Raw genomic sequence first — 23,880 nt, 5'->3', positions numbered from 1 at the left:
CCCCTCTTTACTGCCTCAGGCCTACGGTCTGGCAGACACCACTCTGCAAGATTCCATGCCAAACCTTTTGCGGCCATTATCCCTGGGCCTCAATTTCTTCCCCTGTAAAATGGGAAGAAAAACAGAACCTACCTCATAGGGCCATCTTGAGGATTAAATGAAATAATGTGTATGAAGCGCCCTCATGGTGCCTGGTGCCCAGCAAACAAACACACACCCCCCCCAACCCCCTACCCCCAGAGCACTGCTCCCACTTCCCACCTCACAGCCAATCCTCTTTCTGGCTGGTTCTCAGCCTCCCCTGGAGCTGATCCTTTCCTACTTTCTCAGAAGGATTAGCTAAAATCTTTCCATTCTAAACCCTGTGTAGCTTAGCATTTACTGAGTCCTGGTCCTAACCCCAAGCCCTGGCCCTCACAATGTGGTCACAAGACGGCGCCTCATGTCAATCCGACAGGCATCTCGCTGAGCGCCTTCTGCGCAAGGCACAGCTTTCCTCCAACCCCAGCTCACACACAACCTCAGCCTCCGTGGCCCCTCCGCCCAGTCCTGAAAACACAGCCCAGGCCTGCAAATCTGGCCAGCACTGGAGGGCACCTGGCTCTCTAGTCTCAGGGAGAGGGGGCAGGCAAGGACCAGAACAAAAACATAGGAAGCTTGAGGCCTTTTTATTGATAATTCTCCATATACAGACATCCTTGTAGTTCCTCTCCAGTGTAAATAAAGCATGAGCACTTAACTCATATCTCAACAGGACCAAGGAACTTGAGGAAGGGGGTCTACCAAGACCTGCCTGGCTCCCCAGGGACTTGCCCCTCTGGGCCTGGGGCAGGCCCCTGGCTCCTAGAATGGCTGGCCGGGAAAGAAAGCTGGCCTAGGATGAGCCCTGACTCCCAGCTTGCCTCCTCATGTCCCAGCAGAGAGTATAGAAATGTCTCCACCTCCGAGGCTCTGAGCTCCAGGCAGCCCATGAGTCCAGGGGAGCACCCTAGGGCAGGAGGGGGCCCCCATCTTCCTGATCCCATTCCCTGTGCCCCATGTTCCCGGGAATCATGCAATAAATAAATAAATACTTCAAAAAGGCAGAGAAGCTCCTGGGGAAGGAAGGGGTGCCTGAGCCCGCTCATGGCTTAGGAAGAAACAGTGAGCCCTTAAGAGTCCAGGGTGAACACAAAACTGTTGCTGATGGGATGGGCACCCCAGGTGGCCTTATCCCATAACTGAGGCTGTCCTACTATAGATCAGCCCTGGAATCTGAGACCAGCCTAGCAAGACCCCACACTTCCCAGGTGCCCAGAGGTCAAGGGCTTCAGGACCTCTGCTGAGCTTACCTGGCTTCACACTCACTTCATGGGATGAGGGGCCAGTGAGGGAAGCTGTAGCTCTAGGCCAGAGGAGGGTGGCCAAGGCTCTGAACAGGAGTGACTGAGTGCCCAGCATCTTCCCAGCAGAGCTGAAAACACTAGGCTAACATGTGGGCTGAGAGTCTGTAAGCCAGGGTCCTGCAGGGTGGTGCTGAGAGTCTATAAGCCAGGGTCCTGCGGGGTGGGGCTGAGGCCCTCTGAGCTGCTGCGGCTCCCCGTGTTTTGCTCTGCTTAATACTGAAGGGTTCTGCCAGGCCCTCCTCTGAGAGAATCGGGGAACTTTGACCTTGTTTCTAGAAGTACTTTTGGTCTTGATAGCCCTGGCTGTGCCCTCTGGCGGGGAAATGATGAGCTCCTGACGCCTGCAGGAACACTCAAACAGCAGAACTGGGACACGGTGCAAGCCTTTCTGCAGACTCTGGGAGGACAAGGGCCTGGCCCAGTACCCAGTGGGGGAAGAAGCACTTTTCCCAATCTCTGACCTCCAGCATCAGAGAACTCCCAGGCATGCAGGGATGCCCAGAAGACCAGTCCAGATCAGGCCTGGCTCACTGCTGCCCTCTAACTTCTATTTCCTGCCCAGCCCTGAATTCCCTAACACTCAGAACAGAGCAGGGCAAACATGCCAGTCCTGGTCAGGAAGCAACCACTACTGGCCATCCGCAGGAGTGGAGGACTGCTCCAGAACCCAGATGCAGACAGCGGGGGCAGGGAGGGGAAGCCTACCTAGCATTCAGACCACATCTGCCCAAGGCTAAGGGTGGGGAGAGCGGGGTCCACTGCTGGCCCCGGGGACAGGTGGCCTCTTGGGACCCTGGTCCCTCTTCTCACTTGCTCAAGGTCTGGTTACACGAGGCACACACAAACACAGTCTCTCTCTGGGCTTCGGGGGCTGAAAAGGAGGAAGAACTTGGTGAGATGCTTCCTCATGCCCTCTGGCTCATTGCCCCTCCAACTGGAACCACCTCCCCACCCCACCTGACCCCACCCCAAGCCCCACACAGACCACCCTCCCCCAGCCTACAAGCTCACTGTCCCAGCTCACGCACTTGCCCTCAGAGACTTCTCTTTCCACGGGACCTGGGGGTTCTGGGAGTGACCATGCCAACAGCAAGCCTCTCCCAGATGTTCTATGTGTTAGACATTATTTTGGCACCAAAAGAATAACTTTTAAAATGCTTTTTAAAATAAAATACCAGGAGAAAATTTTCCAAAATGTTTTAACAGTGGTTATTATCTCTGGGTGGTAAGATTACAAGATTATTTTTCTCTTCCTTCTTCTTCTGTATAGTAATTTCCAAATCTTCTAGAATAAGCATATGTTACTAGCATGACCAGAAGAATGAAAAAATAAAGACATTCAATTTAACACTGTAACATATTACAAAGCAGTCTGTAATACATGCTCCCTTTTTTTTAAGCACATGCATATGAATTTATCCCATGTGTGATGGCATTAATGACCCAGACGGGTCCACGCCTAACAATTCTTTCTGAGAGAGATTAGGAATGACTTCCTTTCTTTGTTTTTTTTTATTTTGTTTACAGTGAGTATGTATGGCTTTTATAGAAGGAAAAGAAACTATCTTTTTATTTTATTAAAAACATTGCCAAGGCAATGAAAAAGAGACTGAGGACTGTGGTCTCCCTGGGGAAGGCAGGCATGGAGCTGGGGAGCCGGGGAAGGCTGCTCACGCTCTGTCTTCTAACTGCAGTGAAGTGGTCACGGGCACTCACTACCGGACTTCATAATTCAGATACATTATATATGTATGCTCTTGTCCATGCAGCAAATATTTTCATTTTTCCTTCCTTAATGGGAGATGGAGGAAACCCCGAGTTCCCTGGACCTCTCACTGACCCTGGCTCCTTCCCACATGCAACACCCCTCTTAGAAGAGGGAGGCGGACCCCGACCCCCAGCCTGCACCACTCACCTGTGGCCCCCATGGAGGACCTGGGCACCTTGAAGGAGCAGCACCGAGAGCAGAAGCTGTTCCCACAGTTACTGCAGTTCCGCTGCGGATGAGAGCTAAGGTCAGTCTCCAATCCCCACCCCCAGACACTGGGAACACGAGTGGGGCAGTGCCTGAGCAGGGCAGGACTGAGACCAGAAGGGACACCCCACAGGAAGGCTGGTGAAGGCAGGGACACAAGGGAGGGGAGACCTGCTCCTTCGAGTAACCGTCCGACCAGACCCCAGGCCTAACGTGGCCCAGGGAGTCAGACGTCATCTGCGACGTGGCACTACGCCCCTGCCTCTGGTCCCAAGTCCCCGGCAGACACACCCTTGAGGAGACTTACCCTCTTCTTCAGCACTGAGAAGGTGGCCGAGCAGCCCGTACAGCTCCCTGAGAAACAGAGGCAGCAGCTCAGCTCTGACCCAGCCCGGACGCCTCAACTCTCACCTGCTCCTGGGTCTTCTACATGGGGACAATAAGGGCACCAGCCCAGCCCAGCTCCTCAGCTGGCAGCAGAGAGCAAAGTCCACAGCCAGAAGGAGAGGTTCAAACCAGGAAGGAAAAACCAATGTCCCAGACTACACAGAGCTGCCGCCCCTGCTCCCACCAGGGGTTTAGAGACCTCCACCCCCACCTGCAGGTCCAGCCCAAATAGAAGAGCATCCAGCAGGACCTCCCCCTGAAATGACACCAAGGTGGGAGGGACCTGATAACAGGCATTGCTCCGATGATCTCAGATGAAACCCGCCTGACACGATCCCTTCCAAAGTATCTTCTTACAAACACTCTGCCCATAGCTAGAGGGAGAAACGCCTCCTGAACACCAGACTCCTGCTTCCTGTCATCTGAAGATTCCAGGACAGAAGTTCAGAACCAAGTGCCAACCAAGAAGCCTTGCAGAGCAAGAGGTGCAGGCACGTGTGTGGTGGGCAGGCCAGGATGGATACCACAAGGTGGTATCCCACAAGGTGGGACCACAAGGTTTCAGACCAGGTTTTAAGCAGAAGAAGCAACAGCAGCTTAGAAAACAGCTGGGAGGAGGCAACGGGGGTGCAAGAAGACATGAAGATGGGAAGAGAGGACTGATCATTCTTTTTTCTTTTCCCCTTTCTTGGCCACATCACACCGTATGCAGGACCCTAGTTCCCTGTTCAGGAACTGAACCCGTGTCCCTGCAGTGGAAGTGTGGAGCCCTAGCCACTGGACCATCAGGGAATTCCCCCGATCATTCCTTCAGATTCTACATCAAGGCAAAGGGACTTAACAGAAGCTGTGCCTGCTACCCACCCATGCTTGCAGGAAAATTAAAGAAGGGAAAGGTAGGCTGCGACAATAACACAGTCTGATGAAGGGCGTACACGCAGCCGAAAGAAAAAACCCGAAAGCACCGAGGAGAGGAAAGGCCATGCTGGGCCGTTACGACTTCCAACAAGCTCCTGAAGCAGAAACTGATGAGAACAAGGAAGTCCCAAGGGTGCCGCCAGAAATACCACGATTCAGCACAGAAATCTCCATGCAGATGGGGGTCACTGAGCCAGGGGAGAAAAGGCCAGGGTCCACACAAGGCAGGAGGGTGCTCACAACAGGGGACCAGAGAGCCCAGCCAAAGGCTGTGGGAGCGAAGGGAGCTGGGCTGGGTCCTGGAAAAACCCGGACTGAAGGACATTTCTACAACTTGGGGCCTGAAGGCCCCCGATGATCCGATCAGAGCAATTACTAGGTTCAGGGCACACGGCCGGGCCTCCAGGACCATCTGGACAGGTACAGAGCACCAGGCCTCACCTTCACACAAAGGCCCAAAGACATGTGGGCTGTCCAGCCAGAGTCTCCCATAGCTCTCACTAAGTGGGGACACACTGCCTACATTGGAGGACAGGGGACCCAGCTAGAGCAGGGAGAAAGCTGACACCAGTGGGTGTAAGGCAGATGCTGTTGCTGTCAGCTCACGACCCAGGCAGAGCAAAGGACACAGAAGAGCACAGCACACAGGAAAGAGGCTGCTCTGGGACTCTGCTCCCAACACGAAAAATCAGGGCAAGGAGCCCACCTCTGCCTCTCCTCAGCAAGCAGCATGGGCCGGGAGGAAAGCGCTGGGTCACAGACTGACACTGTGGCCCCTCTCAACTGTAAGGAGTACCAGGGCCAAGCACCCCAAGGCGGTCACGTGGGCTAACAGAACAGCCACGTACCATGCAGGGCTGGGGCCAGGGCCGGCTCTGCACGCTGACACCTGCTCAGGCACGCATGCAGAGGAGAGCACCCCTATTCCTCGCCAAGACCTACCAACTCTTCCTGCCTCTTTTAAGCAGAGGTCCTGATTCATCATGTGGGGATGCCCCAGGGGCAGAGAGCAGAGGAGCCTGAGACCACTGCCAGGGCGACGGTCACAGAGCCTCTAGGACAGAGGGGGCTCTTCCTGATAGGACTCCCCAACTTGGAGGCCACGGAGAGGCTCACGAGCAGCCTGCCCTCCTCACTCCTCCCATGGACCCCCCTCCATCCACCGGCAGCCAAAACAGAACGGCCCCCAGAGCAGCTCACTCACTCAACCCTTCAGGATGCAGACCCCAGAACAGAGCTGCCATCCCTGCCCTCACAGCCAAGAGTCCGACGATGTTTCAAGGGAGGGCCAGCAAGCAGTCCTAAGAGTGGAGGGCTAAGGGGACTTAGGAGAATAATTGTCTTCTGGCTTTGCCATCCTCGTGGGAACCTGACAAGGCTTCACCCATCTCGGTAGGGATTATCTGAACCAAAAGCCAAATACAGAAATGGGATAGGCATAAAACTGGGGCACTTCAGACACCAGTGCAAAGGGAAGATGGTGAGCTAAAAAGAATGCGGGAGTGAGATCAGATAAGGTGGATCTGAGTTACAGCTCAACCGTGTACTGGCTGAAGACCGGCCAAGCCACTCTTTTCAACCTCACGTACCTCACCTATAAAATGGAAACATCTAACGGGCTTTATTTAAAACTCACAAATATAAAAGTATAGTTTGCCAGAACAAGAGTATTAAGTCTGGGGTAACGTCATCTGGGACGTCTGAAACCTGGCTGCTTCTAAGGACTAAGTGAGACGGCGTACGTGAAAGTGCACCGGACTGCAGAGCAATCGGCAGCAGTCGGCAACCATCACAAATAAAAGGAAGGGATCCTGAATGCCTGGGGGCATTCGCACAGCAGAAAGAAACAGGGTTTCCCAGGATGTCTACCCCTCAGGAAACAACTGCCCTGGTTGCTGCAGGAGTAGGAAGGCAGGCCCTGGAGCGCCCAGGTCAAATACCTCACAACCCCACGGGCTTCCTCGGGACTCTCTCCCACCAGATCTCATGGCACAGCCAGCCCATCCTCCTCCCTGTCTGCTGACAACAGGCAGAAGCAAGGCTCTGCTTCAGGACCAGGGAGACCCCTGAGCCTCAGGTTCTCCAGGCTCCAGCTGTAACTTCATCTGGCTTGGCTCCCGCTCTCCTGATCAGAGCCAGGCTTCCAAGCTTGTTAGTCAGCTCAGTTGTGTCTGATTCTTTGCAACTTCGTGGACCAGAGCCCTCCGGGCTCCTCTGTCTATAGGATTTCCCAAGCAAGAATCTTGGAGTGGGTTGCCACTTCCTTCTCCAGGGGACTCTCCTGACCCAGGGATCAAACCTGGGTCTCCTGCATTGCAGGCAGATTCTTCACCATCTGCGCTACCAGGGAAGTCCCTCCAAGCTGTGAGGACAATCAAGTCCACCTTTCTCCAAGGTCACACTCTTGGACTCACTCCACAGTCAGTATAATGAGGACTAGCCAATCTATGGACTGGGCTGGGGAGAAGGGGAGCCGGGGCTCTATCATCCCCAGAAGACAGTGTTTCCTTCCATTTGCTTCCAATCGGACTGGAAAGATCCAGACAAGTGCCTCGGCACCTGAGGCAAAGACCAGGGCCTCCCGTGATAACAGCGCCCCTTATGAAGCCCTTACTATGAACCAGCCAGCAATGTGCCAGCACTTCATAAGCATTATCTCTTTTGAGACCTACAGCAACCCTGTGAGATAAGAACTTGTACTATTCCTTTTAGTCATTGTTTATTCACTCAGTCGCATCTAACTCTTTGCAACCCCGTGGACTACAGCACGCCAGACTTCCCCGTCCTTCACCATCTCCCAGAGTTTGCTAACATTCATGTCCACTGAGTTGGTGATGCCATCCAACCATCTCATTCCCTGCCACCCCCTTCTTTTGCCTTCAACCTTTTCCAGCATCAGGGTCTTTTCTAATAAGTCGGCTCTTTGCATCAGGTGGCCAAAGTATTGGACTTCAGCGTCAGTCCCCTTTTACAGCAGGAAAGCTGAGGCATGGGGAAGTTAAATAATTTGCTTAAGGTCACCTGGCAGCACTGGGGTTTACCTAGACACTCAGACTCCTCACTCAACCAGCATGTTCCACAGCCTGCTGTGGCTCTACATTCCTCAGGACCACACTGCCCCGCAGGCCCAGAGGAGCACTTCCAGAACCGAACTCATCTTCCCACAAGAAGTAATGAGGACAGAGACACGAGAAGGAACCCATGCTCCCTCCCTCGCAGCCCCACTGTGCCTGTGCTACCTCCCTAGGGTGCCATGGGCACAGCTCTACTCCTCAGAACACAGCACCTCTGCCCCGTGGCCAGGACACCTCCAACCCGCCTTCCCCCAGCCATACCAAAGTTGTTGGTCGGGTACCGCTTGCGGAGCCGCTCAGTGAGCCGCGACACCTTGCTGCGCAGCACCTCGTTCTTGCTCAGGAAGCCATTGTCCTGCAGGACCAGCTCGTCCTCTGCCGGGCACGGGGCCCCCTCGTCATCCTCCTGCGGGAACAGCTCCTTCCAGTCCTGTCCCCTCGTGACAGGGCTCTGGGACCTGCGTGCGTGGCGAACCCCGCGAGGCATGGCGACCTCGGCTCAGCAACCCATCCTCAACCCCCTCAGCCCCTGCCCACCTCACCAAGGCTCCTACTTACCAGCACCACCAAGTGGGTCTCCTGCCTCCCAAGGTGCGGGGGAGAAGAAAAGAAAACAGAGAGAAGATAGCAAGAAGGAAGCTGCCGGGAGGGGATCCCCAAGCGAGAAGCAGCACAGGAATTCTATCTACTACACTGACTCTGAGCACGTACTGAAGGGCGATGTTAGCAGCGACCCCGTCAAGGATCCCAGCATCAGTCAGCTGGGGAGGAGTTGCGTACTCGAGAGTCACGACTTAAGAGTCCGCAGTCGCACATTCAGGTTTTGGAGAAATCTCAGCAGTAGAAAATGGAAACGTCCATGCGCATGTGGCTACAGTAACAGCAGAGCCAGCTGGGTGAAAACCGTCGGCCTGGAGCAAACTCCCAAGACCTCCATTTCCTGTATCCCCCACTTTGCAAGAGTCATAAAAAGAAGTGAATTCCTACTATTTAAAAAAAGCCATAGAGCAGACATGACAATAAACGGCAAATGCCACCAGGACTCAGTGAGCGGGATGACAGGAACTGGTGGGGGTTATGTGACTTCTCTGAAGCAGACAGTCTCTCCTCAGCTACACTGACCGCTGCAGACTCGGGGCTCCCAGAGCTGCTGAGTTTTTAGAAAAACTGAAAAATCCAGAGTTTTTACTATAGTCTCTCCAATTTTTAAATATCGGCTAAAAAATTAAAGCTTTGCATGCCAAATAAAACACTTCTGCAAAGTACCAGTGTGAACCATTGTCCTAAAACCAGGCAGACTGTTGAACTTTCCCCAACCCAGCACTTGGCCATGCAACTGCTTTCTCCTGCCTCCCATTCTCACCCCTCAAAGGGACATCTGACGGACCTCATCCTTCAGAAGAGCAGGCAGAGACTGGGACAATGCCCTCCTCCAACTCTGCCTGCCCCACATCAAAGGCGCCAGGCCCACAGTCTCCAGTCAAGGCAGTAAACGACCCACCTCCCCTAGCAGGGCGTTTCCCAGAAGCCTCCAGAGCCACCCCCGCCCTGGGCACCCAGGACAGACGCCAAGGTCAGCAAGAGGACGGGCAGAGGTTCGGTGGCATCCTTTCAACCAGTGAGTCTGAGCTCAGGACACATTTTACCCTCTCACTTGGATATAAGAGAATTCTAAAAACCCAGACTTGGAATGTGAGAGGCCACACGGCTCCAGGACCACCCAACTTCTGACCTGGTCAGCTGGGGGTGCTAGGGAAGGCCACCCACCTCAATCGCATCTTTAAACTCCTCGTCGGGCTCAGCCTCCTCCGCCTCCTCCACACTGCCTGGCGTGAGGTCCTGGGAAGAGAGATCCTTCAACGGTCAGAGCAATGACAGCCCTGCCCCCAGGGGAGAGGCCACCTCCCCAGAGCCAGCACCCAGGTTTCTCAAAACAGCAGTTCACGCCTCAGAGGAAACGACACACCTGCCGGCAAGAAGGAAGTCGGGAAAGAGAGTGGTCTCCAACCAGGCAGGACAGAGAGAGGGACCAAGGCCACAAAAGGACTGACGCTGGCTGCAGAGCATGGTGCTTGAGCAGGCGCTCTGGAGCCACAGGGCGGGGTCTGACTCCTGACCCTGCCAACTGCAGACAGCCACTCTGTGCCTCGGCCTTCTCTGCTGCAAGGAGAGTAATCTCCTCAGAAATATCCTGCACCTCCTGGGTCTATAAAGTACTTGAACAGCAGAGTAAACACTCAATAAAGCATAGCACAGCCCTTGTTACCACAGTTATTACTATTAAGCACTTCAGAGGAGGCGGGCCTGGGAAGGAGGAGGCCAGCCCAGGAGCTATACAGTATGAACAGGCTGGTAACAGGCAGGCCAGGCAGCCTGCTCACACCAGACTCTGCCCGAGTGGTTAGGGGTGCTCACCTCTGTGGGCGTGGGTGCGGGAGTGCAGTCCGCCAGAGCACCCTTCCCCCCAGCATCTGACGGTGGCGGGCTCTCAAAGGCACGCTCTTCCTGCTTGGGGTTCATCCGCTGCTGCAGAGATGCCCTATACTCAGACACCACTGCCCAGGTGAGGAGAATGGGGCGGGAGGCAGAAACAGGATGGAATGAGTGGTGTTCTGGGGACACCCACCACTGCACCCGGCTGCCTCCTCCAGCACCCACTCTCTGGTGCAGGAAACAGTCACCCTCCTAAGTCTGAACGAGTTACCTAACCTAAGCCTCATAAACAAGACAGATGTACCAACAACTACCCCAGGAGATTGTTAGAGAGATTAAATGCAGTAAGTGCCTGATAAATCATGGCTTCTATAATTAATTTCCAACCACAGGGAAGAGAACAAGCATAGCAATCACCCAAACATATGTACAGGCCCAGGCATCTGCAACTCAAGGCCTCTCCAGACTGCCTTACTGCTTCAGAAACCAGACGGCAGACAGGTACTCTGGGATCACACAGAGACGAGGCAGTGATTCCTGGGGGACTGCACCCTGGAGGTGGGTGGCAGCACTGGGAAAACATCCCTCCCTCGTCTCCCAAAAGCCACCATATCACGTGGGCAGCGATTCATCTGCCTAGGGAAGGGAAAGGAACCCCTAGTAGCAGCCTCCCCTGGATCCCACCTCCTTCTCCAAGGCAGGACCCTGGTGTGGTACTGCCCCCTGGTGGCAGGCACAGCAAACACATGATCAGCCCGGACCCCATCTCTGCCCAGTTCTCCTGGGCTTACCTCGGAAGAACTCCACATTCCCCAGAAAGAGTGTGCTGTTTAAAAGGGCAAGGACCCAGCACAGAGGCAGCAGGTACAGCATGCAAACCGTGCCCAGAAGAGCTCCATAGAACCTGGATCGACAGAGAGGAACCACAGGATCAGAAATTCATAAGATCAGAAGGAAAGTGGTTTAGGGCATACCCACAGGGGAGTCTGGGCAAGAAGTAGCTCTGGGAACAGTTAATATGCGGACAAGATCTGCTAATCAAACAGGGGGAACATAAAGTGAGGAGAAAGGACTAACAGCCACCAACAGACCACAACTGACACGTAGAGGCCGCAGTGGTGGCTGAGGACAGGGCCACCTAGGTGGGTTTAACACACGTCACTCTTCAGGATCTAGACTCTGAAGTCTGGAATAACAAGATTTGGAGCCGGTACCATGCAGAGCACTGAGCACAGTGTCTGGCACCAGGAGAGGCTGAACAGGCACTAGTCATGAGTATCACACATGAAGGGCCTCAGAAACATTCATTTCACTTGATCCAACAGTTCCAGCCTAGAATTTATTTTAAGAAAAAAAGTTTCAAAAGACTAAAGTTAAACCCATAAAATGTGCACTACAGGGTTAGTAATTAAAAGTAGAAACTTGACTAAATACACAACAGGATGTATAATATATAATTTCATAAATTATAGTATAATCACTATCTATATTGGTGTGGTATTACAAGTAATTCCAAAAGCTATGTAGCAACATGGAAAACCAATTATATAGTACAATAAGTGGGGAAAAAAAAAAAAGGAGTCTCACCTACACTGAGCTATAGACAGCACGTGCCTATGACAAACTCTAGCAGGCAATCCAAACATGAGATCAGCTGCTATACCAGGCTGGGAGATTACATGGTGAGTTATTTTTCTATTATTAAAATATTTTGAGCATACTGCGCAAAGAAGGTGTTAAACCAAAGCAGGGAGTTAAAGCCCAAAAGCCTACATGCTGATCTGCACACAAGAGCCTAGAGGGCTCTTTTCCCCTGAGCTAGGGCGACAGGGCGCCTCTTAAGGCAGCGGTCTTTGCCTGAGGTCCTCAGGGCAGGGGCGGTGGGGACAGAGGGGCACTCACTGTGAGGACACAGCGGGGTTCTCCCAGTGCAGCACGCGGTAGGCGGCTTCGCAGGTGCAGCACAGGCGGCTCAGGAGGGCCTCCAGCTGGATCAAGCTGCAGACACAACACAGGGGGCTCACGCAAGCTGTGTGCCCTGCCTCACCGGCTCGTGCGGCCTAACAGAGCTCCAGGGCAGCAGAGCCCAGAGCTTCACAGGCACAACCACCTAGGTTCAGCCAGTCCCTTTACATCCCTTGCAGGGGTCAGGGAGTTCAGGGAAACTTCATACATCTCAGGCCCCTTCTTGGAAAACTTGCTGAGGTTCCTGCTTCGGTCTCTTCCTAGCTGTTGGTGTTGGGCCAGTTACTTAACTTTTTCAAGGATGCAATTTTCCACTATACCATAAGGAGCAGGGTGCCACCTCCCAGATGCACTGGAGCTGTGAAGATGGATGGCAGGATGTACAGCAATGTGTCTCCACCTAGGGTTTCAGGTAGACTGACCTGGAGAGTTTTTTAAAATGGATCCCCCCATCCCCATCAAAAGCAAAGAGAGCACACCTGTGCAATGAGCTCCCAGACCTTGGTTTCTGAAGGGCTCCTTGGAAAAATGGCTGATTCTAGAGCAAGGCAGGGAATGTGGAAGATGAATTTGAACATTCTACTGTATCATAGGGCTTCCCTCATAGCTCAGTTGGTAAAGAACCTGCGTGCAATGCAGGAAACCCAGGTTCAATCTCTGGGTCGGGAAGATCCCCTGTAGAAGGAAATGGCAACCCACTCCAGTCCTCTTACCTGGAGAATCCCAGGGACAGAGGAGCCTGGCAGGCTACAGATCATAGGGTCCCAAGAGTCGGACATGACTTAGCAACTAAACCACCACCACCACCGTATCCCTGGTGGCTCAGATGGTAAAGCGTCTGCCTGCCATGTGGGAGACCCAGGTTCGATTCCTGGGTCAGGAAGATCCCTGGAGAAGGAAATGGCAATCCACTCCAGCACTCTTGCCTGGAAAATCCCATGGATGGAGGAGCCTGATAGGCGATAGGCCTACAGTCCATGGGGTTGCAAAGAGTCGGACACGACTGAGTGACTTCACTTACTCACTTACCACTGTATCATAAAATAAAAAAAGTGAAAGTTGCTGTCATGTCTGACTCTTTTCAACCCCACAGACTATACAGTCCATGGCATTCTCCTGGCTAGAATACTGGAATGGGTAGCCTTTCCCTTCTCCAGGGTATCTTCCCAACCCAGGGATCAAACCCAGGTCTCCCGCATTGCAGGCAGATTCTTTACTAGCTAAGCCACAAGGGAAGCCCAGGAATACTGGAGTGGGTAGCCTATCCCTTCGCCAACAGATCTTCTCGACCCAGGAATAGAACCAGGGTCTCCGGCATTGCAGGTGGCTATCAGGAAAGCCCCAACTGAGGACAAAATAAGATCAAAATTAACAATCATAGTAATGGATCATAACCCATTGAATAAAATTTTTAAATCCTGCATTCATATAGATAATAAGAAGGAAAAGCTCTTTCTTACAGAATGTCAGGTAATAACGACACTTAGGAAATCACCTATGCGACCATCACAGTAATAAATTGATGAAAGCAAGACCCAACAGTGGATTTCAATGCAGTGGGTGAATGCTTGATGAGGAACAAGATCCTTAATGAAGTCTCAAAGTACCCCCACTCAGATTACTAACTCTAGAGGGCAAAACAAATAGTCACTTTACAGTGGAGAAACTTTCACCAAGGGAATCTAAGTTACTATCTCCCATAACAGACAGTGACATCATGTACCTCTTGATATGATACAATGACAACGTCACGTTTCTGCCAAAGATGCAAAACCTGAATCCAATCGTGAAGAACCAAATTACCGAAAGAGAAGGGACATTCTACAAAATAATAAACTTGTCCTATTTTAAAATGTCAAGGTCATGAGAAAGACTACGGAACTGTTCCAGGTCACAGGAGACTAAATGTCACGGAAGAGTCTGGACTGGAGCCCAGATCAGGAGAAATTTATATAAAAGACCTTATTAGTACAACTGGCAAAATTTGATCATGAACAATTATTAGATAATGGCACTAATGCTAATGTTATCAATGTTAAATTCCCAAAATCTGATGACAGGACTGTGGATATAGAAGAGAATGTCCTTGTTCTTAGAAAATATATACTGAAGTGTTTGGGGTAAATAGACAGGATGTCTGTAATTTACTTTCAAATGGTTCAAGAAGAAAAAAAATTATGTCTTAGTGTAGGGAGATAGATGAAGCCACTGTGGCAAAACGTTAACAACAGCTGTTTGGGTGAAGGGCAGATGAGAGTTCTTTGCACCATTCCTAGAACTCTTCCATAAGTTTAAAATCATTTCTAAGGAAAAAGGTTTTTTGAAAAACTGCAGATATGCAGCACCCCCCGCCCCCACAGGTACCTGACTCAGAATTTTTTCAGAGGAGCCTAGCCCTCCACTTGTTTATAATTTTTTTTTTTTGAGCTCCACAGATGTCTCTGTTGCCCAGGAAGAGACGAGAACCCCTGCTGCATGTCACGGGAGCCACTGAAGCTGCTGCAGTTGTTGTCTGCCAACAGTCTGAAGGTGCTTCCTCAGGAGCTCCAGCTCTGCCACATTTAGGAAGTTCCTCCACAGTGTAGCGACGATGACTAATATTTAACTGAACACTTGCTGGGTACCAGACGCCCAATTAGTCTTCACAACCACCCAGGAGGTAGGCCTATACTTCTCCCATTTAACAGATGACAAACCTGAGTAACTTGCCCAGAGTCACACTGGAGGAGCTGGGATTTGAACCCAGGCAGTGGCTCATGCGAGCAAGTGCTCAGCCAAGACCCTAAACTGTGGAATCAGCTAGATCTGGCTTCCCATCCCAGCTTGGTCACTTGTCTTTTTCCTCCCTCATCAATGGAGGTCAATCATAGTAGCCATCGCCCAGAACGCTGACAAAGACCAAAGGGAATAACATCCACGTTCTGCCTTGAACAATGTCTGGTGCCCAGCAAGCACCCAGTGTGGTGGCAGCTGGTACCGTCACCATCCCTTACCCGCCCTGGCCCCTTCCATACTCACAAGCTCTTCACCTCAGCCACGGCCTCGGGGCGAGACAGGCGAACTCTCTGCAGGTCCTCCTGCCTCACGCTGTGGTACTTCCTCCTCACCAGCTCAGACTCGGGCAGCCGTGCCTGGCAAACCTCCTGGAGGTAGCCCAGCAGGGCGGGCACCGAGATCACCAGGGCGCCCATGGAGTACCAGGCCCCTGTGGGAGCAACAGCATGCAGCTCAGCGGGCAGCAGTGCCAGGAGCCGCCACCCACCCAGCGGGCGCTCCCTCACTGCCTCCAGGCCTCTGCCCGAAAGAGCCCGCCCCGGACCACCTGGTATGAAACAACATCCCCCCACTCACCCTCCAGCCTCTTAGCCCAGCTTTAATTTTCCTCACAGAACTTACCACCACAAGGCAGACTACAGGCATGGCTGTTGGCCTCTCCATGAAGGTAGGCCCCGAGGGCTAGGACCTTCCCCATCTGGTCACTGCCGTAGCCCCAGACCCGTTCAAAAATATTAAAAACCCCTCTACTAGTACACAGCACACCACAGGTAGCTCGTGCCCGGGGTCTGGCCATGGGGAGCTCCCGATGTCTGACATTCTGACCTCTGGGTCACAGGGGCTGACTGGAAGCCTTCCACTGGCATTTAGGACACCACTGACCACTTTGGATCGAGAAATGGTGAGGCTAAAATAAAATCCAAGGAAGGAACTTCTTCCATGTTAACATGGAAGCAAGCTAACAGAGCACTAGGTACAAAGTAATGAAGTATCTGTCACCTGAACTAATTTACTGTGGAAATAGATTCAGAAAAATCTAACAGCTTGAGAAGGATATCTGAGTTTCAGTGAGGCGGAAAAGCGTCCTACTAAGACACAGAAGATGAGGTCTTATGTGAAATGGGTTTATTTTTCAACTCACTGAAACCACAGGCAGCAAAGGAGACACTTGAGAAATGGGAATTCAATAGAACAAAGGCGTGAAGATAGGACCCAGCTCCTCAGGACATTCTATCCCAGGCCCTTCATTCATTTCCCTTGATGAGCTTGGCTTTTTCTGCAGCCATCTGCCAGTTCTGACCGAAAGGGCTGGGTCACAGCATGCCTTTTCATAAAAGGTCCCCAGGAGACATCACTACCTAGGACCCCTCCAGCTACCTACCTGTCCACACACCGACCTCAAAGGCTGCACGCTACAAACCCCTCACTGCTGCTGACTGCCTGGAAGACCGCACCAGGCTCACTTACTGAGCCAGAGAAAGTCAACAGGCAAAAATGCCTCATCAGTTCACCTTCCTAGTACCTTCACCCCAGGTCATGTCCTCCGCTGACCCCGGAAAGCAAACTAGGCAAAGGTCAATGCATTTAGTCCAGAGGAAACAATAATAATAGTTATAATGTACTGGCTGCTTATTTGAACTGTGTTAAGTGTTACACACAGATTATCTCGTACTTCACAGCTACCCTCTGAGGAAAGCACTTCTATTATCCCCCTTCAGAGAAAATGAAATTTAGTCCCTCAGTCATGTCCAACTCTTTGTGACCCCATGGACTGTAGCCTGCCAGGCTCCTCTGTTCACGAAATTCACCAGGCAAGAATAATACTGGAGTGGGCTGCCATTTCCTCCTCCAGGGGATCTTCCCAACCCAGGGACTGAACCCAGGTCTCCCACATTGCAGGCAGACGCTTTACCATCTGAGCCACAGGGAAGCCCCATTCAGAGATGAGTATGATTAGGCCTTAAGAGACAGGTTAAAGAACTTCTGATGTCACACTAGTGGCCCAGTCAGGATTCTAGCCCCAGGTGGGTCTCTCAGGAGCCTGTGTCCTGACATTGAGCAGATACAGAGGGAGGCTGACCCCACAGCGGGACAGGCGGCTCCCTCATACAGAGCCGATTCTCAGAATTCCTCTCCACCTTCATTCACAAAAAGCCCTGGAAGCAGTTCTTACCCTCGTTCAAGGTGAGGAACAAGATGTTGAGGCCCAGGCAGGTCAGCAAGGAACACAATGGCGTCTCCCACCTGCAACACAAGGCTGTATATTGTCACCCTGTTTATCTAACTTATGTGCAGAGTACATCACGCAAAATGCCAGGCTGGATGAAGCACAAGCTGGAATCAAGACTGCTGGGAGAAATATCAATAACCTCAGATACGCAGATGACACCACCTTTATGGCAAAAAGCGGAGAAGAACTAAAGAGCCTCTTGATGAAAATGAAAGAAGAGAGTGAAAAAGCTGGCTTTAAAACTCAACATTCAAAAAACTAAGATCAGGGCATCTGGTCTCATCACTTCATGGCAAATAGATGGGGAAACAATGAAAACCAGTGACAGACTTTATTTTATTGGGCTCCAAACAGCTAAGTTGCAGATGGTGACTGCAGTCATGAAATTAAAAGACACTTGCTCCTTGGAAGAAAAGCTATGACCAACCTAGACAGCATATTAAAAAGCAGAGACATTACTTTGCTGACAAAGGATGCTCTACTCAAACCTATGGTTTTTTCCAATGGTCACGTATGGATGTAAGAGTTGGACCATAAAGAAGGCTGAGCGCTGAAGAATTGATGCTTCTGAACCATGGTGTTGGAGAAGACTCTTGAGAGTTCCTTGGACTGCAAGAAGATCAAATCAGTCCATCCTAAAGGAAATCAGTCCTGAATATTCATTGTAAGGACTGATGCTGAAGCTCCAATCCTTTGATCACCTAATGCAAAGAACTGACTCCTTAGAAAAGACCCTGATGCTGGGAAAGATTGAAGGCAGGAGGAGAAGGGGATGATAGAAAATGAGATGGTTGGATGGCATCACCGACTCTATGGACATGAGCAAGCTCCGGGAGTTAGCAATGGACAGGGAAGCCTGGCGTGCTGCAGTCCATGGGGTCGCAAAGAGTCGGACACGACTAAGCGACTGAACGGAACTGAGCCTGTGATACAAAGCATCCTGGTCACTGAAGGCAGCTGGCTCTCCAGCCAGGTCTCCCAAACCAGGAGCAAGAGCAGGCCCCGGAGCTCAGAGGTAACTCAGACAGGCAGCAAGAAATGAGAAGTGGGCCTCTCACTTGGACAGGCGACCGGGAGAGAGACCTGAGGTCACACCCCAGGCCCCAGGGTGAGAAAAGGCAGCCTCTGGAAACCACAGGAGGAGGAAGAATTTATAAAACCATCTCCTAATGTTATAACTCTGTTTAACCTGTGTTGTGTAAGGTTTTATTCTCTTTAAGAGGTGTCAATGACATTCTTCTTTAAAGGTTTCCTTTATTCTTTGTATTTACTGAGATAGAGTTGGTATGCAATATATATATTTTTTTAATCTTAAAGGAACATATACCTACTGCACAAGATTCATCTAACATGAAAATTGAGTGAACAAATGTGAAGGATTTCTTTGACCATATCTGCGATTTTCTTTTCTTTCTGTGAGTTTTAAACATACATTAATTCCAAAGGAATGAAAATTATAAATATTTCAATATATAAAAAATGAAGACAAACCAGGGTTGGCATTCTCTCAGCAAACATGCCTGAAGTGAACTGGAACTCTCAGAACCAAACACAGACCTGGCTTCCACCACCACCAAACGGCAATGCAGAAGCTCCCAAAGATAGAGGAAAGAAAATCAGAGTCAGGGTACTGAGTTCAAGCAAATGCTGGTTAGCCTTGATAAAGAACATTTAATAGGATAAAGGGAGCACAGATGTAATAACAAAGCCACTGACACCTACATTCTAAAGAGCAGTGTCAGTGTATATAAGGTGAGCCCTCAGAGGAGAAAGTCAAATATAAAAATCAACAGCTAAGTTGCACTGCATTCTGAACTTCAATGCATGTTCTTTTGCTCTAATTGGGGTATTTCAGTTACAGAATGAGGTTAACTAATTTACGAGCTGCTTTTATTTTTTAATGAGAGTTATGAGTAAGGGAGTGAAATAACCTCTCTCTGCCTTTGTCTTAAAATTGCAAACACTCCAACTTACACCACCCTAATTAGACCTCAGACCCATCTACTGGCTCTATCAGAGCCAAAGCAAATTAAAAGTCAGGTCTAAGGCCAATCCCATCTCAGAAATAAAAACATTACACAGCCACTGAGGTCACTTTCATTTAAAGCCTTTTTTTTTTTTTTAATTAAAAAACAAAAAAGATGTTTATTTTTCTTTTGGCCACGACAAGCAACATGTGGGATCTTAATTCCTCCACCCCCAGGGATTGAACCCACGCCTTCAGCAGTAGAAGTGCAGAGTCTTAACCACTGGACAACAAGGGAATTCCCCGCTTCTTCCATTCTATCTGATGTCTTTATTGACACTCTGTTCATGGAGACCCACTTACTGGAACAGATGATCCCAGAAGAGAAAAGTCTTAAAAATCAACTGCGGCTCCAGGCTTCAGACCTCAAAGAAGCTCAAGATTAGGTCCTTCTTCAAAGTCAAATCCTCTTTACTGAGAAAGAACAACCAAACACAGAAACGAACTTGACAGCCACTTTCACAGAGCAGTGCTTCATCTCCTAGCGGCTCAGAGACCACAAGCTCTTGGGGGCTCGTTAAGCCCAGTGCTGCTCCCCCATCCAACTTTTTCAATCCCACCACATTCTCAGATTTCTAATTTCATAAAATGGAAAAATCCTAACACATTAGTGCCAAGAAGTGCTAATAGACCTGTGCCGGAAAAGGAAAAGGGCAGGAGATATATATATATATATTTTTTTTTTTAAGGATATATTTAACTTTTGCACGTTGCCACAAAAAGGCAAAACATACATACAGACATATGCAGGTATACACATACACATGCTTGCGTGCACAGGTGCACGCACATACACACAGTAGAAACACAAGACAGCACAGCCCTGTGAGGCCCACACACTCCCCTGAGGAAGACCACGGTTCATCTCAGCTAGCTGGTCATGATGGAATTACAAAGCCAGCCCCTTCTGACACCATCTCCCTACCTCTTATGTTGACAGAACAGTCATCTAAGAGTAGAGAAGGTTGCTCTGGAAACCTGACAGCTCATTTCTAGGGATAATGCCATAAATTAAAGGAGTTCTGGGGCAAACAAGAAAAACTAGGGGCCTTGGACAGAGTTAAAAATAAAGCTCCAATTATTTCCAGACTGAGGTTAAGAATGAATACTCTGTAGCACCTCGAGAAATTAACCCAACTCTACTCACCCTTTCTCCAACCTGTCTCTCTCAGGCATCTGAGCCAGTTGAAGGTCTTTACTAGAATCTGATGAACTTCTCCCTAGAAATACACACATGTGCCTGCACAAGTTCACAGGCAGGTTCAGGAGAGTCAATGACCCCTACGACGCCACACACTGGCTCTAGATGAAGAATGACTGCTCTTTAGGACAAGCTGGTTTTATGTGACTCCCATCACCATGCAATATTAAGAACACATGACCTTTGCAAAAAAAAAAATCTTTCTTTTTTTTAACTTGAATCAAATCCAACTTTTAAATTTAACCTCCAGTCTGCACCAGGAAGAAACATCAACCAGACAAATCTAGGTAGGAGATTCTCCAGCACACTCAGCTGAGCCTCCAGCACATCAGTGTCATGAAGACCATTTCAACGAGAAAGATCTAAGGAACATAATAACCACACAGAATGCATGGCCCTGGACTGGAGCCTGATTGGGCCAAAACAATGGTAGATGACATGCTTGGGGCAACTGAGGAAATCTGAATATGAACGGGGTATAGGGTGATATCAAGGAATCACATTGTTAATTTTGTTCAGTATGATGTTATTTTTTTTAAGTCATTATTATTTAGAGACAAACCAAAGTGCTTTGGGAGCAGAATTGTATGTATCTGTAATTTTAAATACTTTAACAGAAGAAATAAAGAGAGCTGAAAGGAGAAAAAACTTACTGAGGATGAAAATCAAAGCAGAATAGGAACAAAAAATTTTGAGAGCCATAATCCTAAAGGATTAGTGAAAATAGTACCTGTTTATTCATAGATACTTGTTTGCATCCTAATTTTAATATAAATTATGCTAATATTGGGAGAGAAGGAAAAAGAAAAAAGCATGCTTCAGACAGAAGGCCCAATGGTCAAGGCTAGGTAGCAGTCCTGGGATACAAGCTTATTCAGCCACAAAGAAGAAACTCTGGTGAAAGACCAGATGGTTGCCAGTGCCTGCCTCTCCTGGGTTGGGTCTGAGATAGGGGGTGGATCAAGAATAAGCCCAGAGGGCCAATGGACCCCCCAAAACTGCTCCTCACCAGGGCAGAAAGGACAGCCCAGACACTGCCTAAGTGGCCAGTGCAACTAAAAGCAGGAAGGCAAAAGGCCCAGCAGGCTAGAGTACCTCTGAATAAAATCTGTACCTGAGCAAATACCGGACCCCATCGCCGGCATCCTTCAGGGGTTCCAGGTAGACCTCAAGCCTCTTGTAGGACAGAACCAAGTTGAACAGATCAAATGCCGGCGACTTGGTAGGAAAAGGTAGAGACTCCAGGGTAGCCTCGGGGACGGTGCTGGGGCTCACTTCCGGTCCACAGCCCTCTCGCTCTGAGGTCTGCATCCTGTAATCATAAGAATTCCTGACATTTGCACTGCATTTCCAACGCCCAACACATTTCTACCTGCATTATTTCATGCTGAGTTCAGTTCAGTTCAGTTGCTCAGTCGTGTCCAACTCTTTGCGACCCCATGAATCGCAGCACGCCAGGTCTCCCTGTTCATCACCATCTCCCGGAGTTCACTCAAACTCACGTCCATTGAGTCGGTGATGCCATCCAGCCATCTCATCCTCGGTTGTCCCCTTCTCCTCCTGCCCCCAATCCCTCCCAGCATCAGAGTCTTTTCCAATGAGTCAACTCTTCTCATGAGGTGGCCAAAGTACTGGAGTTACAGCTTTAGCATCATTCCTTCCAAAGGTGCCATAATAAACCTATAAGGTAGGCAGGGCTACAGGTAGAAAGCCCATTTCACAGAGAAAGACATTCAGCAAGGCGAAGTGAATTACCCAGATAGAGCTGACCCCTGAAAACATGGGTTTGAACTGCACGGATCCACTTATATACAGATTTTTTTTTTAATAGTAAATACTACAGTTCTAAATGATCTGCAGTTGGTTGAATGGTGGATACTGAGGAATGGCAGGAGGGCCTTCTGTAAGCCATACTCTGGTTTTTGATTTCGCAGTCAGCACCCAACCCCTGCATTGTTCAAGGGTCAACTGTATAAAATCCTGCTCTTCTGACTCTCCATCTACTGTTCTTTTCCTCCACAGATCAGTCAAAAGTATAAGCCATAAAGACCAAACAAACATGGCTACCAGTGGGAGGCAGCCTGGGGTCAAGAGAAACGATGTCCTGAAATAATTTTCTTCCACTTTTTACCTAGTTAATTCCTATTCATCCTTCAGGTTTCGGCTTAAGCATCACTCTCTGGCTCTGAGAAGTCTTTGCCAACATCCTCAGTCTGGACTGGGAGACCCTACCATGTTCACAAAAGATCATGTACTCACCCCTAACAGCACTTATCACACCAAAGCAAAACTCTGTGCTTTCTTGCCAGTCATCCCTCTTAACCTTGAGTTCCACAAGGTCAGAGACTGTCTTCCTTTCATCACTGTTTATGCACACAGTGGGCATACAATAAGTGCTCTCTGAATGAAGGAAACAACTGCTCATCCTCCAGGAACCCAGAGCTTTCTTCCGCCCGGCTTCTAACCTTTCCCCCGCTCCCTTTCGTTACCAACAACTTCCTGAATCAACCCTGCCGGTTACCCTCCTCCCCTCTTCCCCTCTTGAACCCCGCGCGGCCGTCATCACCTTCCACAACACTCCATTTCCTTCTCGGATGCGGAGAGCCACAGGCGCTCTCATTCTCTTCCCTAATTTCAAGCCCTACCCAAACGCTAAGTAGTAAGCAAGGAGGCAGAACCTTGGCGCACAGCAACAATAGGGAGTCCAAGGGTAGGGGCTTCGATCTGGGACGGCGGGGGGAAGCAGGTGTTTGAAGGGGAGGGTGACAAAGGGGCCATCAGGAACCTGAAGTCCCTGCAGGCGGAGCTAGGACGAAAGGACCCAGAGCGGGCGTGAGGTAGGAGCACAGGAGGAGGTGAAGCAAGTCTGCCCCGGCAGGGCCATCATCTCTGCAGGCCAGGGAGCCTGACGCGGCCCAGAGGACCAAACCAGGGAAGGCCACACCTAAGGTCCCTGGGCCAGCAGGTGGTGGCCCCCGTGGCGTTCTGGCGCCCAACTCCGCACAGCTGGCAGACGCGCCAGGGTGGGGAGGGGGGGCACCTCACTTACCCGGTCGCTGAGTTGGTGGGGAAGGGGCGAGGACGGGCAGGAGGCACTTGATAGGGCCACTGGACCCCTGAGCGTTTCCTCAGGCCAGCCCCACCCCGACGACGAACCTCTTCCCAAGGCTACTCTGAAGTCGTAGGACTGAGAACCTCCTCCACCTCCCCCGCCGCCGCCACCACTTCCGGGACGCGATTGCTCTGCGACGCCGAGCCCTGACGTCATCGCGCCCGCCCCGCCTCCGGCTCCGCTACCGGTTTAGCTCCGCCCACTCTGGGACTGGTGAGCTCCGGCATCCGCACTGCGCCTGCGTACTTTTTCTTCCCCGCCCGGGGTCCTGGCTTAACTCGTCTTACCCGCGGTTCGCTAAACCCTGGGAGCTTGAGCAAGGGGATTCTGCCCGTCGTGGCCCCCGCGTCGCTTTAGATTCTGGCAGGGAACAGTTGGCGTGAAGATAATCTGAAGAAT

General features: G+C 50.6%; 1 protein-coding gene across 8 annotated transcripts; it reads right to left on the bottom strand.

Moving 5' to 3' along the window:
* Window positions 1-649: 649 nt before the first annotated feature.
* On the bottom strand, window positions 650-23,608 carry ZFYVE27 (zinc finger FYVE-type containing 27). Of its 8 annotated transcripts, none has more exons than XR_005723563.1 (13): window positions 23,419-23,608; window positions 21,484-21,681; window positions 17,086-17,156; window positions 15,156-15,342; window positions 12,075-12,170; window positions 10,964-11,076; window positions 10,155-10,294; window positions 9,507-9,578; window positions 8,298-8,322; window positions 8,001-8,197; window positions 3,668-3,714; window positions 3,301-3,382; window positions 650-2,256 (listed from the first exon to the last, which is right to left on the bottom strand). XR_005723563.1 is itself a non-coding variant. In XM_040255125.1 (13 exons), the coding sequence occupies exons 2-13, from the start codon at window positions 21,678-21,680 to the stop codon at window positions 2,192-2,194; spliced, it is 1,236 nt and encodes a 411-aa protein (XP_040111059.1). In that variant the 5' UTR covers window position 21,681; window positions 23,419-23,608; the 3' UTR covers window positions 650-2,191. The 8 variants fall into 8 exon arrangements, 7 of the variants coding, with proteins under 7 accessions (XP_040111059.1, XP_040111062.1, XP_040111060.1 ...); XM_040255125.1 differs by having other exon boundaries at window positions 8,001-8,145; window positions 8,298-8,318; XM_040255126.1 differs by lacking the exon at window positions 650-2,256 and adding an exon at window positions 2,568-2,689 and having other exon boundaries at window positions 8,001-8,145; window positions 8,298-8,318.
* Between the last annotated feature and the right edge of the window lie 272 nt (window positions 23,609-23,880).

This window comes from Oryx dammah, unplaced genomic scaffold (genome assembly GCF_014754425.2).
Source record: "Oryx dammah isolate SB20612 unplaced genomic scaffold, SCBI_Odam_1.1 HiC_scaffold_14, whole genome shotgun sequence".
Lineage (NCBI taxonomy): Eukaryota > Metazoa > Chordata > Mammalia > Artiodactyla > Bovidae > Oryx > Oryx dammah.
The sequence above is the reverse complement of the archived record's forward strand: the minus strand, read 5'-3'. Positions and strand labels throughout refer to the sequence as shown.

Excerpts from the sequence above, each read along its gene's own strand:
- ZFYVE27 (XM_040255123.1), bottom strand. The coding sequence starts at position 21,680 with ATGCAGACCTCAGAGCGAGAGGGCTGTGGACCGGAAGTGAGCCCCAGC. Across the intron at positions 9,579-10,154 it reads CCGCACCCACGCCCACAGAG|GACCTCACGCCAGGCAGTGT; the intron begins GTGAGCACCCCT and ends CTCTCTTCCCAG. Across the intron at positions 3,383-3,667 it reads TCTCAGTGCTGAAGAAGAGG|CGGAACTGCAGTAACTGTGG; the intron begins GTAAGTCTCCTC and ends TCTCATCCGCAG.